This window comes from Lonchura striata, chromosome 6 (genome assembly GCF_046129695.1).
Source record: "Lonchura striata isolate bLonStr1 chromosome 6, bLonStr1.mat, whole genome shotgun sequence".
NCBI classification, from domain to species: Eukaryota; Metazoa; Chordata; class Aves; order Passeriformes; family Estrildidae; genus Lonchura; species Lonchura striata.
In genome coordinates this window covers 2,160,223-2,179,755 of record NC_134608.1, presented here as the reverse complement: position 1 = coordinate 2,179,755, position 19,533 = coordinate 2,160,223, and the positions used below count along the sequence as shown (strand labels likewise).

General features: G+C 49.6%; 1 protein-coding gene across 2 annotated transcripts in view; it reads right to left on the bottom strand.

Annotated features, from left to right (window-relative positions):
- Positions 1–19,533, bottom strand: part of ATL1 (atlastin GTPase 1) — a 29,918-nt gene that overhangs the window by 6,811 nt on the left and 3,574 nt on the right. For both annotated transcript variants that reach the window (XM_077783875.1, XM_077783876.1), the window contains exons 2-11: positions 11,372–11,619; positions 10,458–10,592; positions 9,387–9,491; positions 9,120–9,170; positions 7,562–7,618; positions 4,509–4,601; positions 3,383–3,521; positions 2,013–2,140; positions 1,374–1,430; positions 681–752 (exon numbers count right to left, since the gene is read on the bottom strand). In XM_077783875.1, coding sequence (XP_077640001.1) covers positions 681–752; positions 1,374–1,430; positions 2,013–2,140; positions 3,383–3,521; positions 4,509–4,601; positions 7,562–7,618; positions 9,120–9,170; positions 9,387–9,491; positions 10,458–10,592; positions 11,372–11,619 — 1,085 coding nt within the window. The remainder of the gene's footprint in view (positions 1–680; positions 753–1,373; positions 1,431–2,012; positions 2,141–3,382; positions 3,522–4,508; positions 4,602–7,561; positions 7,619–9,119; positions 9,171–9,386; positions 9,492–10,457; positions 10,593–11,371; positions 11,620–19,533) is intronic.

Genomic DNA, 19,533 nt, shown 5'->3' with positions numbered 1-19,533 from the left:
AATGGCTCTGCTGATTCAGGAAATCACTGCTGACACGGGGAAATCAACCCTGAGATATCACTGCTGATACAGGAAAATCACTCCTGACATGGTGAAATCATCCCTGAGATATCACTGCTGGCACAGGGAAATCATTCCTGAAATGTCACTCCTGAAACAGTGAAATCACTCTTGAAATGTCACTCCTAACACAGGGAAATCAACCCTGAGATGTCACTCCTGACACAGGGAAATCACTCCTGACATGGGGAAATCATCCCTGAAATGCCACTTCTGAAACATCACTCCTGACATGGTCAAACCACTCCTGAAATCATCCCTGAAATGTCACTCCTAACAAAGGGAAAGCTGAAATTAGGGTTAGGGATTAGGGATTGGGAAGGAATTCCTGTCTCTGAGGGTGGGCAGGCCTGGCACAGGTGCCCAGAGCAGCTGTGGCTGCCCCTGGATCCCTGGAAGTGTCCAAGGCCAGGCTGGATGGGGCTTGGAGCCACCTGGGATGGTGGAAGGTGTCCCTGCCATGGCAGGAGTGGAGCTGGATGGGCTTTAAGGTCCTTTCCAGCCCAAACCCTTCTGGGATTCCATGAATCTATGACAGGAGAGCCAGGAGACAAGAAGGGACAGGAAGGGATAGAAAGGGACAGAAAGGGATAGAAAGGGACATGCTCAGCACCACCCACCTCTTCCATCCTCTTGCTGTAGGTGTCTTTGGCAGTGGCAACTGCTGCTAAATTGTTGGCTTCTGCTGTGGCCTGTAGGGGCAAGAGGGGCACAAAATGTAGGTGCAGAAGGACAGGGTTAAGCTGTGCAAGTGCAGGGCCACACGTGGACACAGCCAGGACATGTGTGTGGCACCCAGAATCAGCCAAAGGGCTCTCCCAGCCTCCAACCTGATCCCAGATAAGCTCATCTCATATTTCCACATCCAGAAGCCTGCATGAAGAGAGGATTCCTCCCCTCCAAGCCAGAGCTACAGAAACTTTGGCTTCAGCTGTGGGAACCAGCAAGGAAAGAGATAAAAGGCTCAGCCACAAGTAAACAGCTCCAGCTGCAAGGCTCTGGCAGCCACTTCCCATGTGTCACCTCCCTGTGTGGCCCCAAGGATGTCATTCACCTGCAGGGAATCGTTCCAGCTGAGCTGGCTGGTGCTGTGTGCAGCCAGCAATTCCCCACAGTCCATCCCAGGTGGGATTCTTCAGCCATGCCAGGCTGGTGATGCCAAACTCTTCCCAAAGTGCCCTTCCTTGGGTGGTTACACTGAGGCATTTGGAATAAAGTCCCAGCAGTCCCACTGTGCTGGACACCTCTGCCAATTCCTGGGCATTAATGGCAATTCCAGTGCAGGAATTCCCACAGCTCCCACTCACACATACCTGCAGCATGGACTTGGGGTGTGGCAGCTCCTCCCCTTGGTAGATCTTAATGTAGGCCTGGAAAAGAGCAGGGAAAAGGGAATCATGTGGAATGCAGCACCCAGGAGCAACACCAACCACCCCCACCCAGCTCCAGACAGGATTTAGAGCAGGGAAGGGGAGGATGTTCCAGCACAAGATGGCTTTGGTCAGAAAATGCCACTCCTGGGTCAGTCACTGGAGGCTCTCCCTCCTCCACTCACTCCCAGTATCCCTCCCAAAGGATCTGCACCTACCTCTGTCCTTTCCCTGAAGGAGAAGGAGCCAAGGAAGCCCTGGAGAGTAGGTGGTGAGAATTACTCACCAGTGTCTCGCATGGAAATGTCCCAGTAGCCATGACAACAAAAAATAAGCTTTTTCCAAAGGCAACTGGAATACAGCCCTCAGCTTTATCCCCTCTAGCCCTCAATTCTCCAGGAAAGGAAAAGAGCTCCTCCCACTTTCTGGGCTCACTGTGTGGTCAAATACATGACCATGAGGTGTTTGCCCTCTGCTGCAGTGAGTCAGGCCTGTCAGTGCTGCCCTGCCTGCTGCTACTTTCCCCTTCAGCTACACCAAAATTCCACAGAGGAATAAATCCACTTTCTCTTACGTAAATACCTTAAAATACTCCACAAGGCCTCGACAGGTGATATGGTTTCCATTGATCTCCTTAACGTCCAGGTTCTCGGGACTGAGAAGCCAAGGAATCAAAATCTTCAAGTTCTTGATGAACTCATCGTCTATTTCTGGGAAAAAAGAAGAAAAAAGAGGCATCACAGAGTCCCAGAATAGTTTGGGTTGGAAGGGACTTTAAAGACCATCATGTTCCATGGAAGGTTCTTCCCCCAGAGGGTGGAAGGAACAGGCTCCACAGGGAATGGTCACAACCCCAAGGCTCCCCAGAGCTCCAGGGGGATTTGGACAAAGCTCTCAGGGATGCACAGGGTGGGATTCCTGGTGTTTCCATTAAATTCAACTGTACAGGACTGAAGGCAGAAAAAAATCAATGCAACAGCCAGGAATTTGGAAGGTATGGAAAGCAGGGGAGATCCCCCACACTTCTTCCATCAGAGCACAAAAAGCTGAGTACAGCTCTGAGGCAACAAGACATTTGTGAAAATTGTGTCAAGAAGCTGCTGACAGCTCCTGTCTGCACACAGCACTTGTTCCACACTCCTCAGCACCTGAGGTTAAGGAGGAGCTCCAGGGATCAGCTCAGTTTCCACCCTCCTGCTGCCTCGCTGTCCCTCTTGCTTTGCACAGTTTGCCAGGAGAGCAAGTCTGAGCCAGACAAAACCAGGGAAAACTCACATCTTTGCCTGCTAATTTATTTTAAGTAGCTAATGGTCCACTTGATTACTAAGATTGCAGCAGCCTGGAACCAGCCACGCTAGTGAGTTCACAAAACAAACACCTAAAAATATCCCCAGCACGTGGCTCCTTTTGAGATGGAGAATCTCACCACAGCGCTTTTCTCCTTCTCCCTTTTTTTAAACCTGCTGAACCAAGCCTGCCCTGTAGGGAAACCACTGATGAGATAAAGTCAGGCAGATTAAATAATCCCTGGAAAGCTTTTCAAAGTGAAAGAATGTTCTGAGAGCTTGTGGAACCTGCCTTCCACCCACCATAAACAAGCACCAGCCTTGCAGCAACCAGGCTCTGCCTGTGCAGGTGAGGCACAGGAATTTATGCAGGTTTAACACCACATCCATAAACATCCAGCCTCATCCCTGCCCTTCCCAGTTTTCCTATCACTGGGTACTGCCAGTAGCTCTCAGGCCTTGTCAGCCTCCCACCCCTTTTCTCCCTCCACATTTGTTTGCACTGGAAAAAAGGAGATGGGGGTGTGAACAGCACAGGAAGGATGATACAACTGCTCTCCCAGGAGTTTTTTCATGGAAAATACTTATGGAGGTTTCAGAACAAGCAGGACAGTCTGCTAGGGCTTCTAAGAAATCAGGGTAGAAACCAGAGCTTTCCCTTTGTACCTTTCAGTTTTCCATCAAAATTGGGGTTGGTGGCGACTTTGAGGCCGGGGTGAGGTAAGAGGAAGCAGGAGATTTTGGTGAAGCAGGAATGGATGTGCTTCCTGACATTCTGCAGCTCCTCGTGCTGATTGCCTGACACCTGTGGAGACAATGAAGCACAGAATATCCCAAGCTGGAAGTGCCCACAAGGATCAGAATCCAGCTCCTGGCCTTGCACAGATCCCCCCCAACAATCCCACCCTGGGCATCCCTGGCAGCTCCTGGAGCTCTGGCAGCCTCAGGGCTGTGCCCATTCCCTGGGGAGCCTGGGCAGTGCCAGCACCTCTGGGGGAAGAAACTTTCCTTGAGATCCAACCCAAACCTCCCCTGGCACAGCTCCAGCCCTTCCCTCAGGTTCTGCCAGTGGTCACCAGAGAGAAGAGATCTGTGCTGCCCATCTACTGCCCACAGTTTGGGGTCAGGGAGTTTCCTTCTGATAGGAATACTGGGATAAAGCTGGCAGGAGAACAGGATAACTCCACACTGTGGGTGCTTACAGTGAAAGGAAAGGAGGAGATTCCATAGGCATGAGGACAAAGAGAAGGAACTGGAGTAGCTCTGACCACATGCTCTGGACCATGTTATTATCATTTGGAAAATGCACATGTCCATGGATGACTGGAATACAAAAACATTTGGGATTTCCCACTAGGGCCTTGCTTGTCTCACATATAATTAGGTCTCTCCACTACCAGATCATCCATGCATTTCCTGGCTGATCCCAAGCAGCCCTTGCCCATCACTTTTATTGTACAACTCCCTAATTACTAAAGCATCATTCCCAGTCTCTTGGGAATCTGCTGACTCCCATTGCTTTTGACTCTCCCAGAGAGTCCCAGGGAGCTGGGCTTGGGCAGAAGCCTGAACGTGGCAAAGAAATTCACCCTCCCCAAATGCCTCCTCTGTGATTTTAAGGCACTGAGTGTGACCATAAGCTCACACCTGACCTCCAGTGCTGAGGCCACCCAGATGGACAGGAAAATCATGGAATCACAGAGTGGATTGGGGTGGAAAGGACCTTAAACATCATCCCTGCCATGGGTAGGGGCACTTCCACTATCCAGAACCAAGAGCAGGCAAAACATACCTTCAGCCTCTTCTCCAAAAATCTTGCACCACCATCAGATCCATAGGAGAATTCATAAGGGAAGCTCCAGTCACGGACAAGGAATATCAGGGACTGCAAAACACACAACAGTGGGGTCAGGGACCTGCTGCTCAGAGCCCACAGCAGGGGCTGAGCACCCCCTGCACCCTCACCCTCATTTCACACCACACCAAAACCTGTCCCCGAGTCTTTTCTCAGCTCCAGCAGCATCTCCCACCTTTCCTGGTGGAAAAAAGAGGTCCCAGTCTGCAGGGACTGAGACCACTCCACTGTCCCACCCCCCAAACTGCTGCACAGTTTGAGTCCCTGGCTGGGAGAACAACATCAATCATCTAAACTGCCCAAGAAAAGGGATTGCTGCTAACCAGGACAAAGGCAGCAAGCTCCCTAATTCCAGCCACATTTAGTTCCATCCTATGGGAATTCTACAGGCTCATTTTTTCAGCCTTTTTCACTAGGCAGCCTTCCAGACAGACTTTTAATGAGAAACAGATGCAGAGGAATGAGGGTGAATAAGAAATCATTGGCTTTTGTAATCTTTATTGAGGCATTCAAAGTTCCTGGGCAATAAATAAATAAATACCAGAACGGTCAACTTTGAATCTTTAAAAAAATAAAAGAGGTTTTCAGAAAAAAAATCAGGTCTCAACTGCCTCATCTGTACAACATCCCATGTAAGAAATAAAGAGTCTGGAGAGGTAAGTCCTGAATGCCAAAGCCCAGAAGGGCCTGGCAGAGGTGCCAGGGTTCCTCTCAGGAACATGGATAAGCAGGTCAGCAAGAGGAATAAATTTCATTGGAATTCCCCTAAAATTTATCTGTGTTTAGAACAAAAATCTAATGGAGGGAGGGGAAATATTCCTGCTATTTCTCTTCCATAAAACATCAGAAAAACTTTAAAAAAAAGGAGAGAACAGTGAGTTGGCCTTTTTGAATTGCAGGAGAAGCCACAGTGACTGCACCCAGTGAGCTGGTTCAGGACATGCTGTTCTCAGCCACCATGAGATGCTTGAGAGACATGCCCCGTTTAGGACTTTTCCACAAAAACATTATGCACGCCTTGAATTGGGAATTATTATTTTTGTTCTGAAGTTAAATTTTTCCAGACAGGCTGTGTTTACCACTGCCTTTGTGAAGGCTCCACGTTCAGGCCAGCCTCTGGCAGGGGCTCCTCAGTGCAAGGAGAGGAGGGAGACAAAGGGAAATGTGAATTTTCCACTGCCAAGTCTCACTTCCCTCCCAGCAGGATCAATGGCACTGCAGTTTATTCACCATCACACCTGGAGAATTCCAGGACCCCAGGGCAGTTTGGGTTGGAAGGGACCTTAAAGCTCATCCAGTGCCATGAGCAGGGACATTTCCACCATCCCAGGTTGCTCCTAACCTTGTCCAGCCTGGTCTTGGACACTGCCAGGGATCCAGGGGCAGCCACAGCTTCTCTGGGAAAACTCTGCCAGGGCCTCCCCACCCTCACTTTTGCTGCTTTCTAATCAACACTCTCACATTTAAAACATGTTCTGCAGGAAGCAGCCCATGCTGGGTGCAGACAGGAGATCATTTCTCACCTGGCCACAGCACCACTGACCCCTCTGCCACATTTGTCACACCCACAAAGGTTCCCAGCATCGTTTGATAATTTCTCCCTGATCATTAATGAAGATGACATTGAATCAGGGAGAGCCTGGGGGGATCCCAAGGAAACACTTCTGAAGGATGATGATTCCCTACAATTAGTTACAATTAGTTCAGCGTGCTCTGGCATCTATCAGTTAATGAGTTTTTAATCCATTAACTATGGATTAAACCACACAATGATGACTTCATTTGCTTTCAATCAGCATCCTGGAGAGATAAGGCTGACAGAAGGCAACGGATCATGGTGAGAGTTACCTTTATCAACCCAGCCCGTGGTCTTTCAAAAACTGATAATGGGATTGACAAGACTCACCATCCACAAACTGTGACTCCACAGCAATTACAGTGTTTGGGAAAATCAGAGCCTATTATCCAGCCCTAATGATTTAAGCATGTTTAAGTCTCCCCTCACAGCCTCCTTTTCACTAATGGAGTAGGAAGTATCTCAGTTTCACTGGAATATTTGGCTACATTATCCCCACAGTCTTTAAATAAGGAGCAGGAATATTTATTTAATGTCTGGCTTTTTGCTGTACCATGTTACAATGTTCTTCAACCTCTTGCCTGTCATATATTTTTATTACACATATTTTTAGTTTTACTATTTATCAGTCACCAGCCCACAGCAGAATCTAATACACCTTAAAAAATCTTAATTTGTCCATTTGTTGTCATTTTTAACCTTTAAATTTTATTTCCACTTCCTGACCACAGGCACCTTATAAATCCCTTAGTCCTTCCAGGACAACAATTCTCTTTTGATGTGGGAAAGCAAATGTAAAATAGCTGTCACTCATTCCCAATTACTCTTTGGATTTTTACAGCATGCTTTGTTCTCTGCTGGCTTTTACTTTAGGAAGTTCACAAACCCTCACCCAACCTAATCAAAACACTCCTGTGTCTCTAAAAACAGGAACCAACCTCACCTACTGTGAGCACCCAATGCTCTCCATTTTTTTTAACACCAGCTTTTCACAGGTTGGGGAGCAGAAGGATGAACAGATGTCCCTAATTTGAAGTTAAAACCTCACTTACACCAAGTTTTCCCACGGTTCTGCTAATCCTTATCCTTTCATTTTGCCAGGAGCAGGGATTCCCAGGGCAGGTGAGTTCAAACCTCTCAGAACAAAGGTTGGGCAGAGCTCCTGACTACAGAGTGACAAACCTGCTGCAAAACCAGCTGTTTTCCAAGCCTGGCAGGACAGGGCAGAGCTCTTGGGAAGGCAAGGGTTGAGAGAGGAGAGAGAGAGGGATGTTGGATGTACTTGGACAAGGAAGCACAAAGCTTGGAGCAGCTGAGCCCAGGCACTCCCATCTCCCCCTGTGCTGCAAACTGCAGTGACACCTCGTGGTGAAGCCAGCGGGACAAACGAGCTGGCCAGGATCCTCGCACTCACCTGGAAAGGCTTCTGGAATGTCTCCTCCATGGCCAGCCGGCCGTACTCGGTGAAAAGCTGGAAGGAGAAGGAAAGGACAGGGCAGTGAGTTTGTCACTGCAGGCGCTGTGGGACACAAGGGCACCAGCACTGAGCTCTGCTCCCTGTGACAGGGACAGGACCCAGAGAAAGGCTGGAGCTGAGCCAGGGCAGGGATTTCAGGAAAGGTTCTTCCCTCAGAGGATGCTGGCACTGCCCAGACTCCCCAGGGAATGGATGGTGACATTCCCGAGGCTGCCAGAGCTCCAGGAGCCTTTGGACAGCGCTGCCAGGGATGCCCAGGGTGGGATTGTTGTGGGTCTGGGCAGGACCAGGAGCTGGATCAATGATCCCTGTGGGTCCCTGGAGGGAATTCTCTGATTCTCTGGAGCAGTAAGGGATATTTATGGGTGGGGACTACCAGCACCACGTGCAGAGCTGGACAAAAAGTGGCTCTGGGATCCCAGCTCACACCCCAGAGGCACAGGGAGCTGTTGTGGAACCATCATCACCCTGCTGAGCTCTCATGTGAGAGATCCCAGCCTGGAGCTTTTGGCTGCCAAATCTGTGGAAAACAGCTCAGATCAGCTGCTTGCTGCTGGTTTCAAACCAACCCAAAACTTCTCATGCTCCAGGGGGCTGCTGGAGCCCTGCTCCCTCTAAACACTCCAGGAAGGAATGGAAATTAATTCAGAAGTAAATACTTTCCCTGCAAACCCCTGCTGTGCAAAGACTCCAAAATCAGCCTAGCAGCAAGATTTGAAGACTATCCAGTCTCTCTGCACTCTAATTTCTAACTGATTCACAATAATGTGTTTCACAGATGCCTAAAAATGGGTCAACTTGTTAAGCAGTCATGGCTTCAAATCCAAACTGAAAGATCAGAACTACACTGAATAAATTCAGTGTTAAAGAAGTGTTATTGTTAATAATATTTATGGACTGAGATAATTCAGAAGTATTCAAATGCTGATTTTTTCAGCTGGACTTTTGCTTTTCTTTCCTTTCCTTAAGCTCCTGGAAAAACCTACCTAATTAATCAACCAATCAATCAACTGAACAGAAGAGAAAGCAGGATGTAATTCCAGGAAATAGGCAGGACACCTGTGTCACAAAAATCCCATTAGCTGCTTGTCTCCAACATTCAGGGCTGGAATCACCCTTAGAGGGTCACCTGTACTGAGCCAGCACCAGATGGCAACATCCAGGCTGATAATTCACAATCACAGAACAAAATCCCAGGGTGGTTGGGGTTGGGAGGTACCTGAAATCCCACCAGTTCCAAACCCCTGCTATGGGCAGGGACACCTTCCACTATCTAAGGTTGCTTCAACCGTCATCCAAGATGGCCTTGGACACTTCCAGGGATGAGGCAGTCACAGCTTCTGTGGGAAACCTGTGCCAGTGCCTCACAGGCAGAAATTCCTTCCCAACATTCCATCTAAGCCTGCCCTCCAGGAGTGGAAGCCATTCCCTGTGGTCCTGTCACTCCAGTCCCTTTTAAACAGCCACAGTTAGGTTACCCCAAAGCTTCTCTTACCTGCAAGTGCTGCAGATCATCCTCCTGCACATTCTGGGACAAGTTATAAACCTGCATGTAAATAAAAAATAAAATAGAAAACAACTTCAGATCACTCAGAACAGCCTGTCCTCGGGGCTAACACGTGGTTGGTGTGGCTAAAACCTACAACAACCCCATGGGGACACGGGCAAGGTCCCAGGTGGTGCTGGCACAAGTGGTAGAAGGGAAACCCTTCAGGCTCTGTAGCTCCTGGGGATGAACTCCTCCAGCCCAGAGGTTTCTTACCTGGATGGAGCTGATCATGGTGCTGAGGGCAAACACGGTGGCCGAGTCCCTGAGGGTGGACTGGCTGTCAAAGGTGCCCTGGGTGTCCATCAGCAGCACCGCGACCTGCGGGGCACAAAGCTCCGTCAGCACCCCCAGCAGCAGCAGAATGGCAGCTGGGAATGGCAGCTGCTCGCTGTGCTGGGGTCTCACTGCTTCTGCCTCAGCCTCTGCACTGGTGGGGGACAAAGGAAAAGCTCATCCCCAGCCACTCCTGACAGCAGGGTGACTCCAGCAGGCAGCAAAATGAACGCTCTGCAAGGCAGTGAGGGAACTGCTCTGCTCCTCAGACACTGCTGGCAGTGCAGAGGAGGCTCTGCCTGAGGCTGCACCAGAAACCAAACACTAACTGCACCTTCTGAACCCAAACACATTCAGCCAGCGTTAGGAATGACACCCTGAATGCCTCAGTGTCACTTGGGTGCCATGCTCTGCGTTGAAGTGCAGATAAATAAAAATATTCCTGGCTATCAGCTGAATTTGCAGGATGCTCCAAATCCACTGTGACAACTCTGAATGAAGAAACTCCACTTTAGAACTTCTACTCTACAAGAGAATGAGTTTGCAAGGACATGAGATTCAAGATTTCTGGGAATAGTACAGAGATAAACTCTAGGATGCCCAGAATTGAGGGACACTTAGAGAACTGTATCAGGGACACTTGGACATCACATCACCTCACTTTGTTAAACCCATCTTTAACTTGTATTTTTTGTGGTGTGTACAACTTCCCAGTGGTCTGTGACAGTCTTCTACAGACTGTCAATTACACGCAAGTTTTTACATAATTTCCATAAATGCCTCCTGTGCAAAACCACCACATTCCACCCCTCATCTCTGTGAAATACACGTCAAAAATTATTATCAAAATTCCATTATTTAAAAAAAATATTTTTATATCACTTCCCTCACTTACTAAAATAGAGGCATGGTATTGAAAACCTCCCCTAAACTTACACAACCACCTAAGACAAGGCAGGAGAGTCTCAAAAGCTGGAAAATGAGCTGGCAGCAGCAGAGACACACACACACCTTGGTGCCATCGGGCTTGTCCACCAGGAACACCTCGCTCCAGATCTGAATCCCGGTGGTCTCCCGCTCGGAGCCGCCCCTCCAGGAGAAACCAGTCAGGGGCTCGTTGTAATCCCCAACCCAGTCCACTGCCTCCTGCAGGGAGGAACAGAAGGAGTTGCTGGAGGTGTCAAAAAGGGTAAGAGGTTAGGAACCTCAAAATGGAAGATTTTCCTTCCTTTTATGATCAAGGCACCTCAAATCCTGGGCTCAGTTTTGGGCTCCTCACAGCAAAGGCATTGAGGGGCTGGAGCATGTCCTGGGAAGGGTCTGGAGCACCAGGAGGGGCTGAGGGAGCTGGGAAGGGGCTCAGCCTGGAGAAAAGGAGGCTCAGGGGGGACCTGTGGCTCTGCACAACTCCTGACAGGAGGGGACAGCCAAGTGGGAATCGGGTTCTGCTTTCAGGGAAAAAGCAGCAGGAAATGAGGAAACAATCTGAAGTTAAACCAAGGAAGGTTTGGGTTGGATATTAGGAAATTTTTTCTCACTGGAAGGGTGGTCACACATTGCAACAGGCTGCCCTGGGCAGTGGTGGAATCCCCATCCATGGAAGTGTTCAAAAGACACCTGAGGATATGGTGAATAAGGACACCTGAGGATATGGTGAATAAGGTGATGCTGGGTTAGCAGCTGGATTCAATGATCTTACAGGGATTTTCCAGCCCAAATGATTCTGTGATTCAGGGCAGAAGATGTGAACATTACAGATCCAAAACTAAGAGTCCATGAGAAACCTCTGCCTGGGATCTGCTCTGCTTTATTTTGTGCAGCCCACACTCATGAGAGCCTTGAGCATTCCTAAAGCACCAAATCCTGCCCAGCTCATCCATGAAGAACAGCAGCCGTGGGAAGGGCCCCCTGAGCTGCAGCCTTACCTTGTTGTACATGTACCGCAGCATGAAGTCCATCAGGAATGATTTTCCTTTCCTAAAAGCTCCAGCCACGGACACAGCCACCACCTCCTTGTCTCTGACAGCCTCGGAGAGGAGGATGCGGTTCAGGGCGGCTTCGTCCAGCTCGAAGGAGTGGTCATCTTTGACAATGAGGACCTGCACTGGCCCTGCCTTCCTCACAGACTCCTCCTCCTCGGAGCTCCACTCGTAAGTCTTGTCTGCAAAACTACCTGTGAGAACAGGGAAAACGAGAGGGGTTTGGTGCCTTCCTCTGCACAGTGAGGAGTCAGCGACAGCGGGGCTGGACAGGGTGCTGAGAGATCCAAAAACTCAAATATCCATCCCAAAATGGCATCATCCACAGCAGATCTGCTGCACCTGGCCTCAGACATCCCAGTGGAGACTCCATGCTTCTTTTGGGGTCGTCTGACCTCACGCTCCACACAGGCAGAGCATTCCCTGCTGAATCTCCCTTGGTAAAACACATCCATTAGATTTTATCCTGCATGGAAAACGGATCCCTGCAACTTCCTACACAAGCAGTGCCTGCCATAACACCTCCCCTGGCCCTTTCTCAGCTGGAAAAGAGAAATCCAAGCCTTCTCATCATCCCTTCTACCACATTATCTAGGGATCTGCTCTCCTCTGGACACTCCCCACCAGGTCCTTCCTGAATGCTGACTCAAAAACAGAAGCAGCTCTCCAGCTGAGGTGTCCAAGGGTCTCACAGCTCTATCAAAGGATGCTGCCTTTGTGTATCCCGTGCCACTGCTGCTCCTGTAGCAACACATTCCTGCTCCATCTGCAGCCTGAGCTGATGCTCCAAGTGCAATCTGCTGTTCCTGCCATCAGCATCCCCCCAGGACACTCCCAGCAGGAATTAGGCCATGCAGACACAAGCCCATCCTGATAAAAGCCACTTTGCTGCTCCCAAGTGGGAAGCACACACAGAGCACAAGCACTGCCCACCCACTTTCCCACTTGGAAATGGCAAAGTTCCCTGTGGAGCTGCTGCCTGGGCTGTGGAGGGATCACACAGGAGGGTCTCACAGGAACCAGATGCATTTTAAGACCTGCAGCCCTGGGATTTGCAAAGAGCAGGCTGGCTGCAGTAATTTTCCTTTGCTGGTCTTTCCAAAAGTTCCAGCACAGGGAAGAGATGCTGAAGGTGATTAACGTGGCAGTCAGCTCACCTACAGCCACGTGAAACCTCCCTGCCAGCAGGGCAAGGAGCGTGAGATGGAAAGTTCCCCCCACATTCCAACAAAAACTTCCCAGTTTGCTGGCTCGGGCTGTAACTTTCCCAAGTTTTGCCTCAAGTTAAACCTCCCCAGTCTCTGTTTCAGCTCCTGACCTTGGGGACCCAGTTTGAGCTGTTTCAAAGCACAAGGACTGTGTGTGCACACATTAAAAGAGAAGTTTTAAGTATCAAGAGGAATAGGATTTGCCCATTCTGGGCCTCTCTATAAAGAAGCCTCCAGCAGTAACTCCATATTTTAAATAACAGCAGCACTTTTGTGATTTCCTAAGATCCTGCAAGGAAGTACCAGGATCATTAGGCCTGGTTGCCAGGGGATTTCTGGTGGCTCTTGGACATATACTATGAGCTTTCTTTGCTCACAGCTGAAAGACAAAGATCTTTTCTTTCCATTGCTTGGAGGTTTTTTAACTAAACAAAAGTCCCAAATGGTGTGAAAAGCAGATTCTCCACCAGACTGCAGCAGTAAAATCTGAGTACTGTGTCACTGCACAGGGGCCTCCAGGAAAAAAAAAAAAAAAAGTCCTTCTAATTTCAAATCCATGGAGTCAGGATTTCAAATCCATGGAGTCAGGATCCAGGCACACATTGCCAAGCACCAAACATCTTTTCCAGTATTGAGGAATTCCCAACAGGTAAGGATAGCCAGGTGCCAAAGGGCCACAGGCTCCTGTGCTCTATTTAAGCACTGCCAAGCTGCAAGGGCCACATAAAGGATAGGAAATACCTCGTCTCTTGTGGTGTTTCCCAAAGCCCTGCTCAGCTAAGCCAAGTCCTATTTTTATTTTCTTCTTCCAGCTGCACAGAAAGGACAGTAGAGAGATCCTTGGATAGGATGTGACTCATGGTGGGGGCAGGAAAAGATTTGTAAGTCAAATTAAACTTAAATATTTCTATCTCTAACAGCTGTGCCACCTTCCCAGACCAGACAAATCCCACCTCAGGCACAGAGACAGAGGAAAATGGGACCAGCACTTTGGCTGGAATCCCTCTGCTTTGGAGCCAGGCTGGGAGAGCTGGGAGTAGAAAAGCATCCAGGGAGAGCTCAGAGCCCCTTGCAGGGCCTGAAGGGGCTCCAGGGGAGCTGGGGAGGGACTGGGGATAAGGGATGGAGGGACAGGACCCAGGGAATGGCTTCAAACTAAAAGAGGAGAGATTTAATTCGATTTTAGGAAGGGATTGTTCCCTGGGAGGGTGGGGAGGCCCTGGCACAGGGTGCCCAGAGCAGCTGGGGCTGCCCCTGGATCCCTGGCAGTGCCCAAGGCCAGGTTGGACAGGGCTTGGAGCAGCCTGGGACAGTGGAAGGTGTCCCTGCCATGGCAGGGGTGGGACTGGATGAGCTTTGAGGTCCCTCCCAACCCAATCCATTTTGGGATTCCATGATTTATGTCTTTACTCATCCTGCACTAGCAGTGGGTACCAGGATGGGCACAAATCCTTGGATGCTCCCGGCCCAGAGAACTGAATGGACATCCCAGTCCTGGGCAAGGATCCAAGCACCAGGACAGGGGGCTGAGGAGAGTCCCCTGCCATCCCCTGCCACAGGGACACCTGCTGCCAGATCCCCTCTCCTGGTGCCAGATGGGATCTTCCACACCTTCTTCCCTCTCTGCTCTTTCCAGCAGCTGAGCCAACAACCAGTGCAGAGGAGAAGGGATTGTTTTGTCCCTTCAAATCATCATAATCTGAAGGAGAGTAGTTTTTTTTAAGCAGACACAAAGAGATTTTGGGAAAATGTCTCCAGACACAGAAGTGGCCATGGTCTCCTAGGGGACATCCCAGGAAAACCAGGCTGTTTGCACAACACAAAGCATTATGAGCAGGATATATTGATTCCCCAGTTCTTGGAGACAACAGGAAAGAGAAATTATATTAAGCAGGTCTCAGAACTAATTTCATCCCTATCTCTGCTTCTTTCATGTAGGCCATCTGCAGACAAAACTATCTTTTTCATATTTATATTCATATTTCCATGTGATGAAACGTTCAGGCTCTGTTTATTAGATTATCTGCCCCACCGCAGAGCCAGGGATTATTTCATAAAATGGCTGCACACTACTGGCAGTCAATGATTTTAACTGGTTGTCCTGGCCATAAATGAGTTCTTTGCCTTGAAGGAAGCTGTACCTGGCAGTGGCAAAAACTCATCCAGCCAAAAAGGAAAGGAAGGAGAGCTCAGCTTTCCTAAACACACTCTTGTTTTCACTCCTTTTCTGAGCTGACTCCTCCTTTCTCTCGGCTCTGCAATGACGTCAATTCTCCAGCTGCTCATTCAGAAATTCCCAGGATCCGGCCCCTTTTCCCCATTCCATAACAGCTCATTCCCATGGCTCTGCAGCGGGGTGGAAGCCACGTCTCTGTTCCATATGGCCATTGCAAGTGGGAAGGGGAAGGAGAGCAGGATTTGCCTTTGTACTTTCTGGGCTGTCAGACAACATAAAAAAAGCAAAGAATTCTTTAACTGGTCTAAGACTTGCTTTGGACTAAGTTAATTAAATTGAAAAAGCATTATTTCACATTGTGCCTGTGTGTAGACTGACAAACATGTCTAAAGTAATTTACTTAATTTATTCTTCTCTAAGAGTTAATTACATGCCACTAACTATGCAATGTTTGGTGAGTGCTTGCTAAAACCTGTTCTCCCTTGGCCATGGAAGAACAGGTCACAGAAATGCTGACAAATGCCACAAAGGAATCAGCCTTGTCCTCATGTGAGCCTGCACAATAAATCCATTTCCTTCCAGAGAATGAAATGCCACCATGTCTCATCATCTGTGCAAACACTGCCTGACCAGAACCTGAGGAAGCCAATTTGCCAGCCCAGCTCTCAGGCTCTCCTGGATCCTGTGGAAAGCAGGGACTGCAGCCTGGGCTCCGTTCTCCCACTGAAATCACAATCTCAGAATAGTCTGAGGGTTAGAAGGGACCTTAAAAATCATCTTGTTCCACCTCCTGCCATGGGCAGGGACACCTTCCACTATCCCAGGGTGTTCCAAGCCCTGTCCAGCCTGGCCTTGGACACTGCCAGGGATCCAGGGGCAGCCCCAGCTGCTCTGGGCACCCTGTGCCAGGGCCTCCCCACCCTCCCAGGGAAGAGTTTTCTCCTCATATCCAATCTAATGTCTCCTTTTTTAGTTTAAACCAATTTCCCCTTGTCCTATCACTATCTACCCATGTATGAAGTCACTCTCCTTTTTTATAAGCCACTTCCAAGTACTGGAAGGCCACGGTGAGGTCCCCCTGGAGTTTTCTCTTCTCTGGGCAAAACAGCCCCAGCTCAGATGTCACACTCACAAAAACACCAATGTCATGTAGTGCTGCCACTCTGAGGGCGTTCAAACCAAGTTACTGCAGGGAAAACAAATACCAAGGAGAGAAAATCGAGGTTTGATGGGAAGTTTGAACTTGTTTGTTCCTTGGAACAGAGTATCTGTGTCAAACTGCTTATCAGCAGCTCTCAGGGGACCAGTTTGACCAGCAGTGACATCTGTGTGGGTCTTTTCTAGAGTTTCCATCCCAAACATATCACACTGCCACCAACAGCACCACGAGCCAAGCCCTGAACAGAGCCTGCAGTCAGCCCCCATCCCTCTGGACGCTCTCCAAAGAGCTGCAGTTTGCAGGAAGCTTATCTGCCCTCCACAACAGCTCTGGGGAACACAGCCACCCCTCCCCGAGCATCTCCCCTGCACTGGGCACGTTCAGCCTGGCTGCTGCTGGCACACGAGCTCTGCTCTCTGTGGCTGTGCTGAACTCCCTGTGCCACAAGGCAGGCAGGATGATCAGCGGGGCTCAGAGGAGGCTGGGAGGGGCGGGGAGCTCCGAGCATGCACCAGGAATTCTCTCCTCTCCTCCTCTTCACCACAGGCTGGCGCAGAGCTCGGCATCTGATCCATCCAAGCAGGGAAAAATGGGGAATAAAGGGTGGAAGCAATGCGTGTGCACTGGGGAGTCAGAGCAGGGTGGTGCCCAGCAATAACCCGCGCTGGTTCTGCACAAAGGATGCAGCCAAAGAGCTGAGCCTGGCCAGCAGCTCAGCAATCCTCCCGAGCTGGGTTTAACCACATACAGACATCCACCACACCTTGCTGTGTCACAGAATCCCAACATTGTTTGGGTCGGAAGGGATCTTAATGCCCAGCCAGTTTCAACCCTTACACAAGTAACACCTCCCACTGTCCCAGGCTGCTCCAAGCCCTCTGTCCAACCTGGCCTTGGACACTTCCAGGGATCCAGGGGCAGACACAGCTTCTCTGGACACCCTGTGCCTCCCCTCTTTCACAGGGAAGAATTTTTCTAAATATCCCATCTAACCCTGCCCTCTGACAGTGGGAAGCCATTCCCCCTTATCCTTGTACTATGTAGTTTGTAAATAAGTCTCTCTCCATGAATCTCCTGCACCCAGGGCACAGCTGATCTCACAGGCACACAGCCTTCCCTCTACTCTGCTCACACCTCTGCTGGGATTTTTAACATGTGCACAGAACCAGAAGACCCCAGATTCAAGCAGGGGAAACACCAAATGTTACACCATGCACTAACCAGAACCACTGGGATGTGGTAAATGCCACATGTAGCTCTGTCAGGCTCTCTTGCTATGCTAGCCCTTTCCAGCTGGGAAATGCAGCAAGGAAGGGGAAGGCAGAGCCAGAATTTATAATGCCCAGCTAGGAAATCATCTGTACTTTCTCAGACTGGATGTAATCACAGCTGCCATGAGTCTGTGGAAATGATGGATCAATGACAAATCCCTGGAGCTGCAGGGCATCAGAAAAGGGTGAAGAAAACTCTTGTGGAGTCATTCAGCAATCAAGAATGGCAGGGAAATAGCAATGGAGTGTTCAGGGACATGGTGCAGTCACCACTCTGAAGGTGCTTAAGGAAAGACTGGATGTGGCACTCAGTGCCACGGTCTGGTTAACGAGGTGGTATTTGGGACTTGATGATCTCAGAGGTCTTTTCCAACCTAAATGACTTTGGGATCCCGAGCTGTCCTCTCCAAAGCCAGGGCAAATTCCTACAGCTGAGCTGCACAGCTGTGTTAACACCTCTGCCAATCCAATCTGCACTCCCATGTTCTCCAGGCAGGGACCCTGCTCTGCAGCCTGGGATGGTTGGAGCAGGGAGCTGAGCAGGGTGGCTGCTGCTGCCAGGCTTCATCCTCACCCTCTGCTTTTTTTGGAGCAGTGGAGATGTGGAGTGCACCTTCCTCCTGCCAGCCCTGAGTCACCCAGCTGGCAGCAGCACAGCGTCAGCTCCGCGTGGCCAGCTCAGCCCCTTCTCCTTTGGCAGAGGGAACAAGGGGATGAATGATTCTGCTGATAGCAGGAGTGGTTTGGGACCTTCCCACGTGAACCACTGCTGACAGGAGCAAGAGTCTGGATGATAACTGGCCCCCAAACCTGCCTGTTACAACATCTCAAATGCCAAAGTACAATGTGAAATTTTTAATTACAACACCTACTACGTGAAGCTCCAGCGCTTAGCTGGCTCTGAAGCAAGAGCAGTTCCTACTGCTGTCAAATTCCAAGGCTGAGCTTTGGAGACACGGGCAGGCAACTACCTGGGGAATGAAACAAATCGGAGGTTTTTTGTAGAATTTTTTCAGGAAGTTTGAGGTCAGGTTAGACAGTTATGTGGCTCTGCCCATGACATCTCACGTAGCAGGAATGGCTGAGTCAGAGGCAAGGTGGACACCTCCCACAGGCAAAACACTGTTGGAACAGCACCAGCAAAAATCCATTCTCTGTTTGTCAGGTGCAAACTCTGGGCCTGCTCTCGGTTTCCCACATTTAAGCCTATTCCCATATTTCCCATAAATATTTCCCATATTCTCCAGGGTAACACAGAATCTCAGAATGGTTTGGTTGGAAGGGAACCTAAAGAACATCTCATTCCACCCCCTATCAAGGGCAGGAACGTTTGCACTATCCCAGATTGCTCCAAGCCCCATCCAGCCTGGCCTTGGACACTTCCAGGGACACATCTCCAGAATTCCCTCTTCCCTCCCACCACACATTTTCTTCATCTGCTCTATTTGTCAGCAACAACCTCCCTTCATCTCCACCACCAGTACTGGATTTAGTTTTTTTCTGATATTATTTTTACCTTTTTGTTGCTAAAATTGCCTGAAAATAAAGTTTGGTAAACATGCCTTGAAATTTTAGGACAGAACATGAAAGGTAATTACACTCTGCATAAAATGCTTATGTATATAAAGTGCTTTAAGTGTGTTTTATGGGCTTGGCAGAACTCAGCCCCTTCTCCAGAGCCTCCATCCCATTTGGGAGATCTGTGTTCAGTTATTTTCCTGCTGTAACACTTCACTTTTCCTGATGGCAAATGGGAATGTTTCTGGCAGGAGCAGAGGAGCTGGGGGCTCTCTAGAGTGAAGTGACTTTCAGAAGTGATCCATGGGACACATTGTGCCTCACAGAGCATGACAATACCTGCCCCAGCCTCCTTGCCCCGCTGGAGAAGGTTCCAGTCAGTGATCCAGGGAGCTGATACAAAGCCTGCTGCCTCTGAACATCACCCAGGCCCTAAACAACATTTTAGTGTGCTGTTTGTCACCCATGGGCTTAGCAGGGAAAATGCAGCAAGACACAGCCAACGCCACATGCTGCTTCCCACTCCCATGAATCAGGGAGGCAGCCAAGGCCAGAGCCACTCGTGGCATGGCCATGACATGAGGCAGGACAAGGGCACCGTGTCACCACTCCCAGGCAGGCTCAGGCCATCCTGGATTTTCCCCAAAAAGAGAAAGTCAGGCTGCTCTTGCTCCAGCTCATCTGGTGGGTCCCAGCTATTCCAATTCCCTGTACAATGCTGCTGCCTGCACAACAACCATGGGGGAACGACTTTGGATGAGGACCTGGGGGGACAG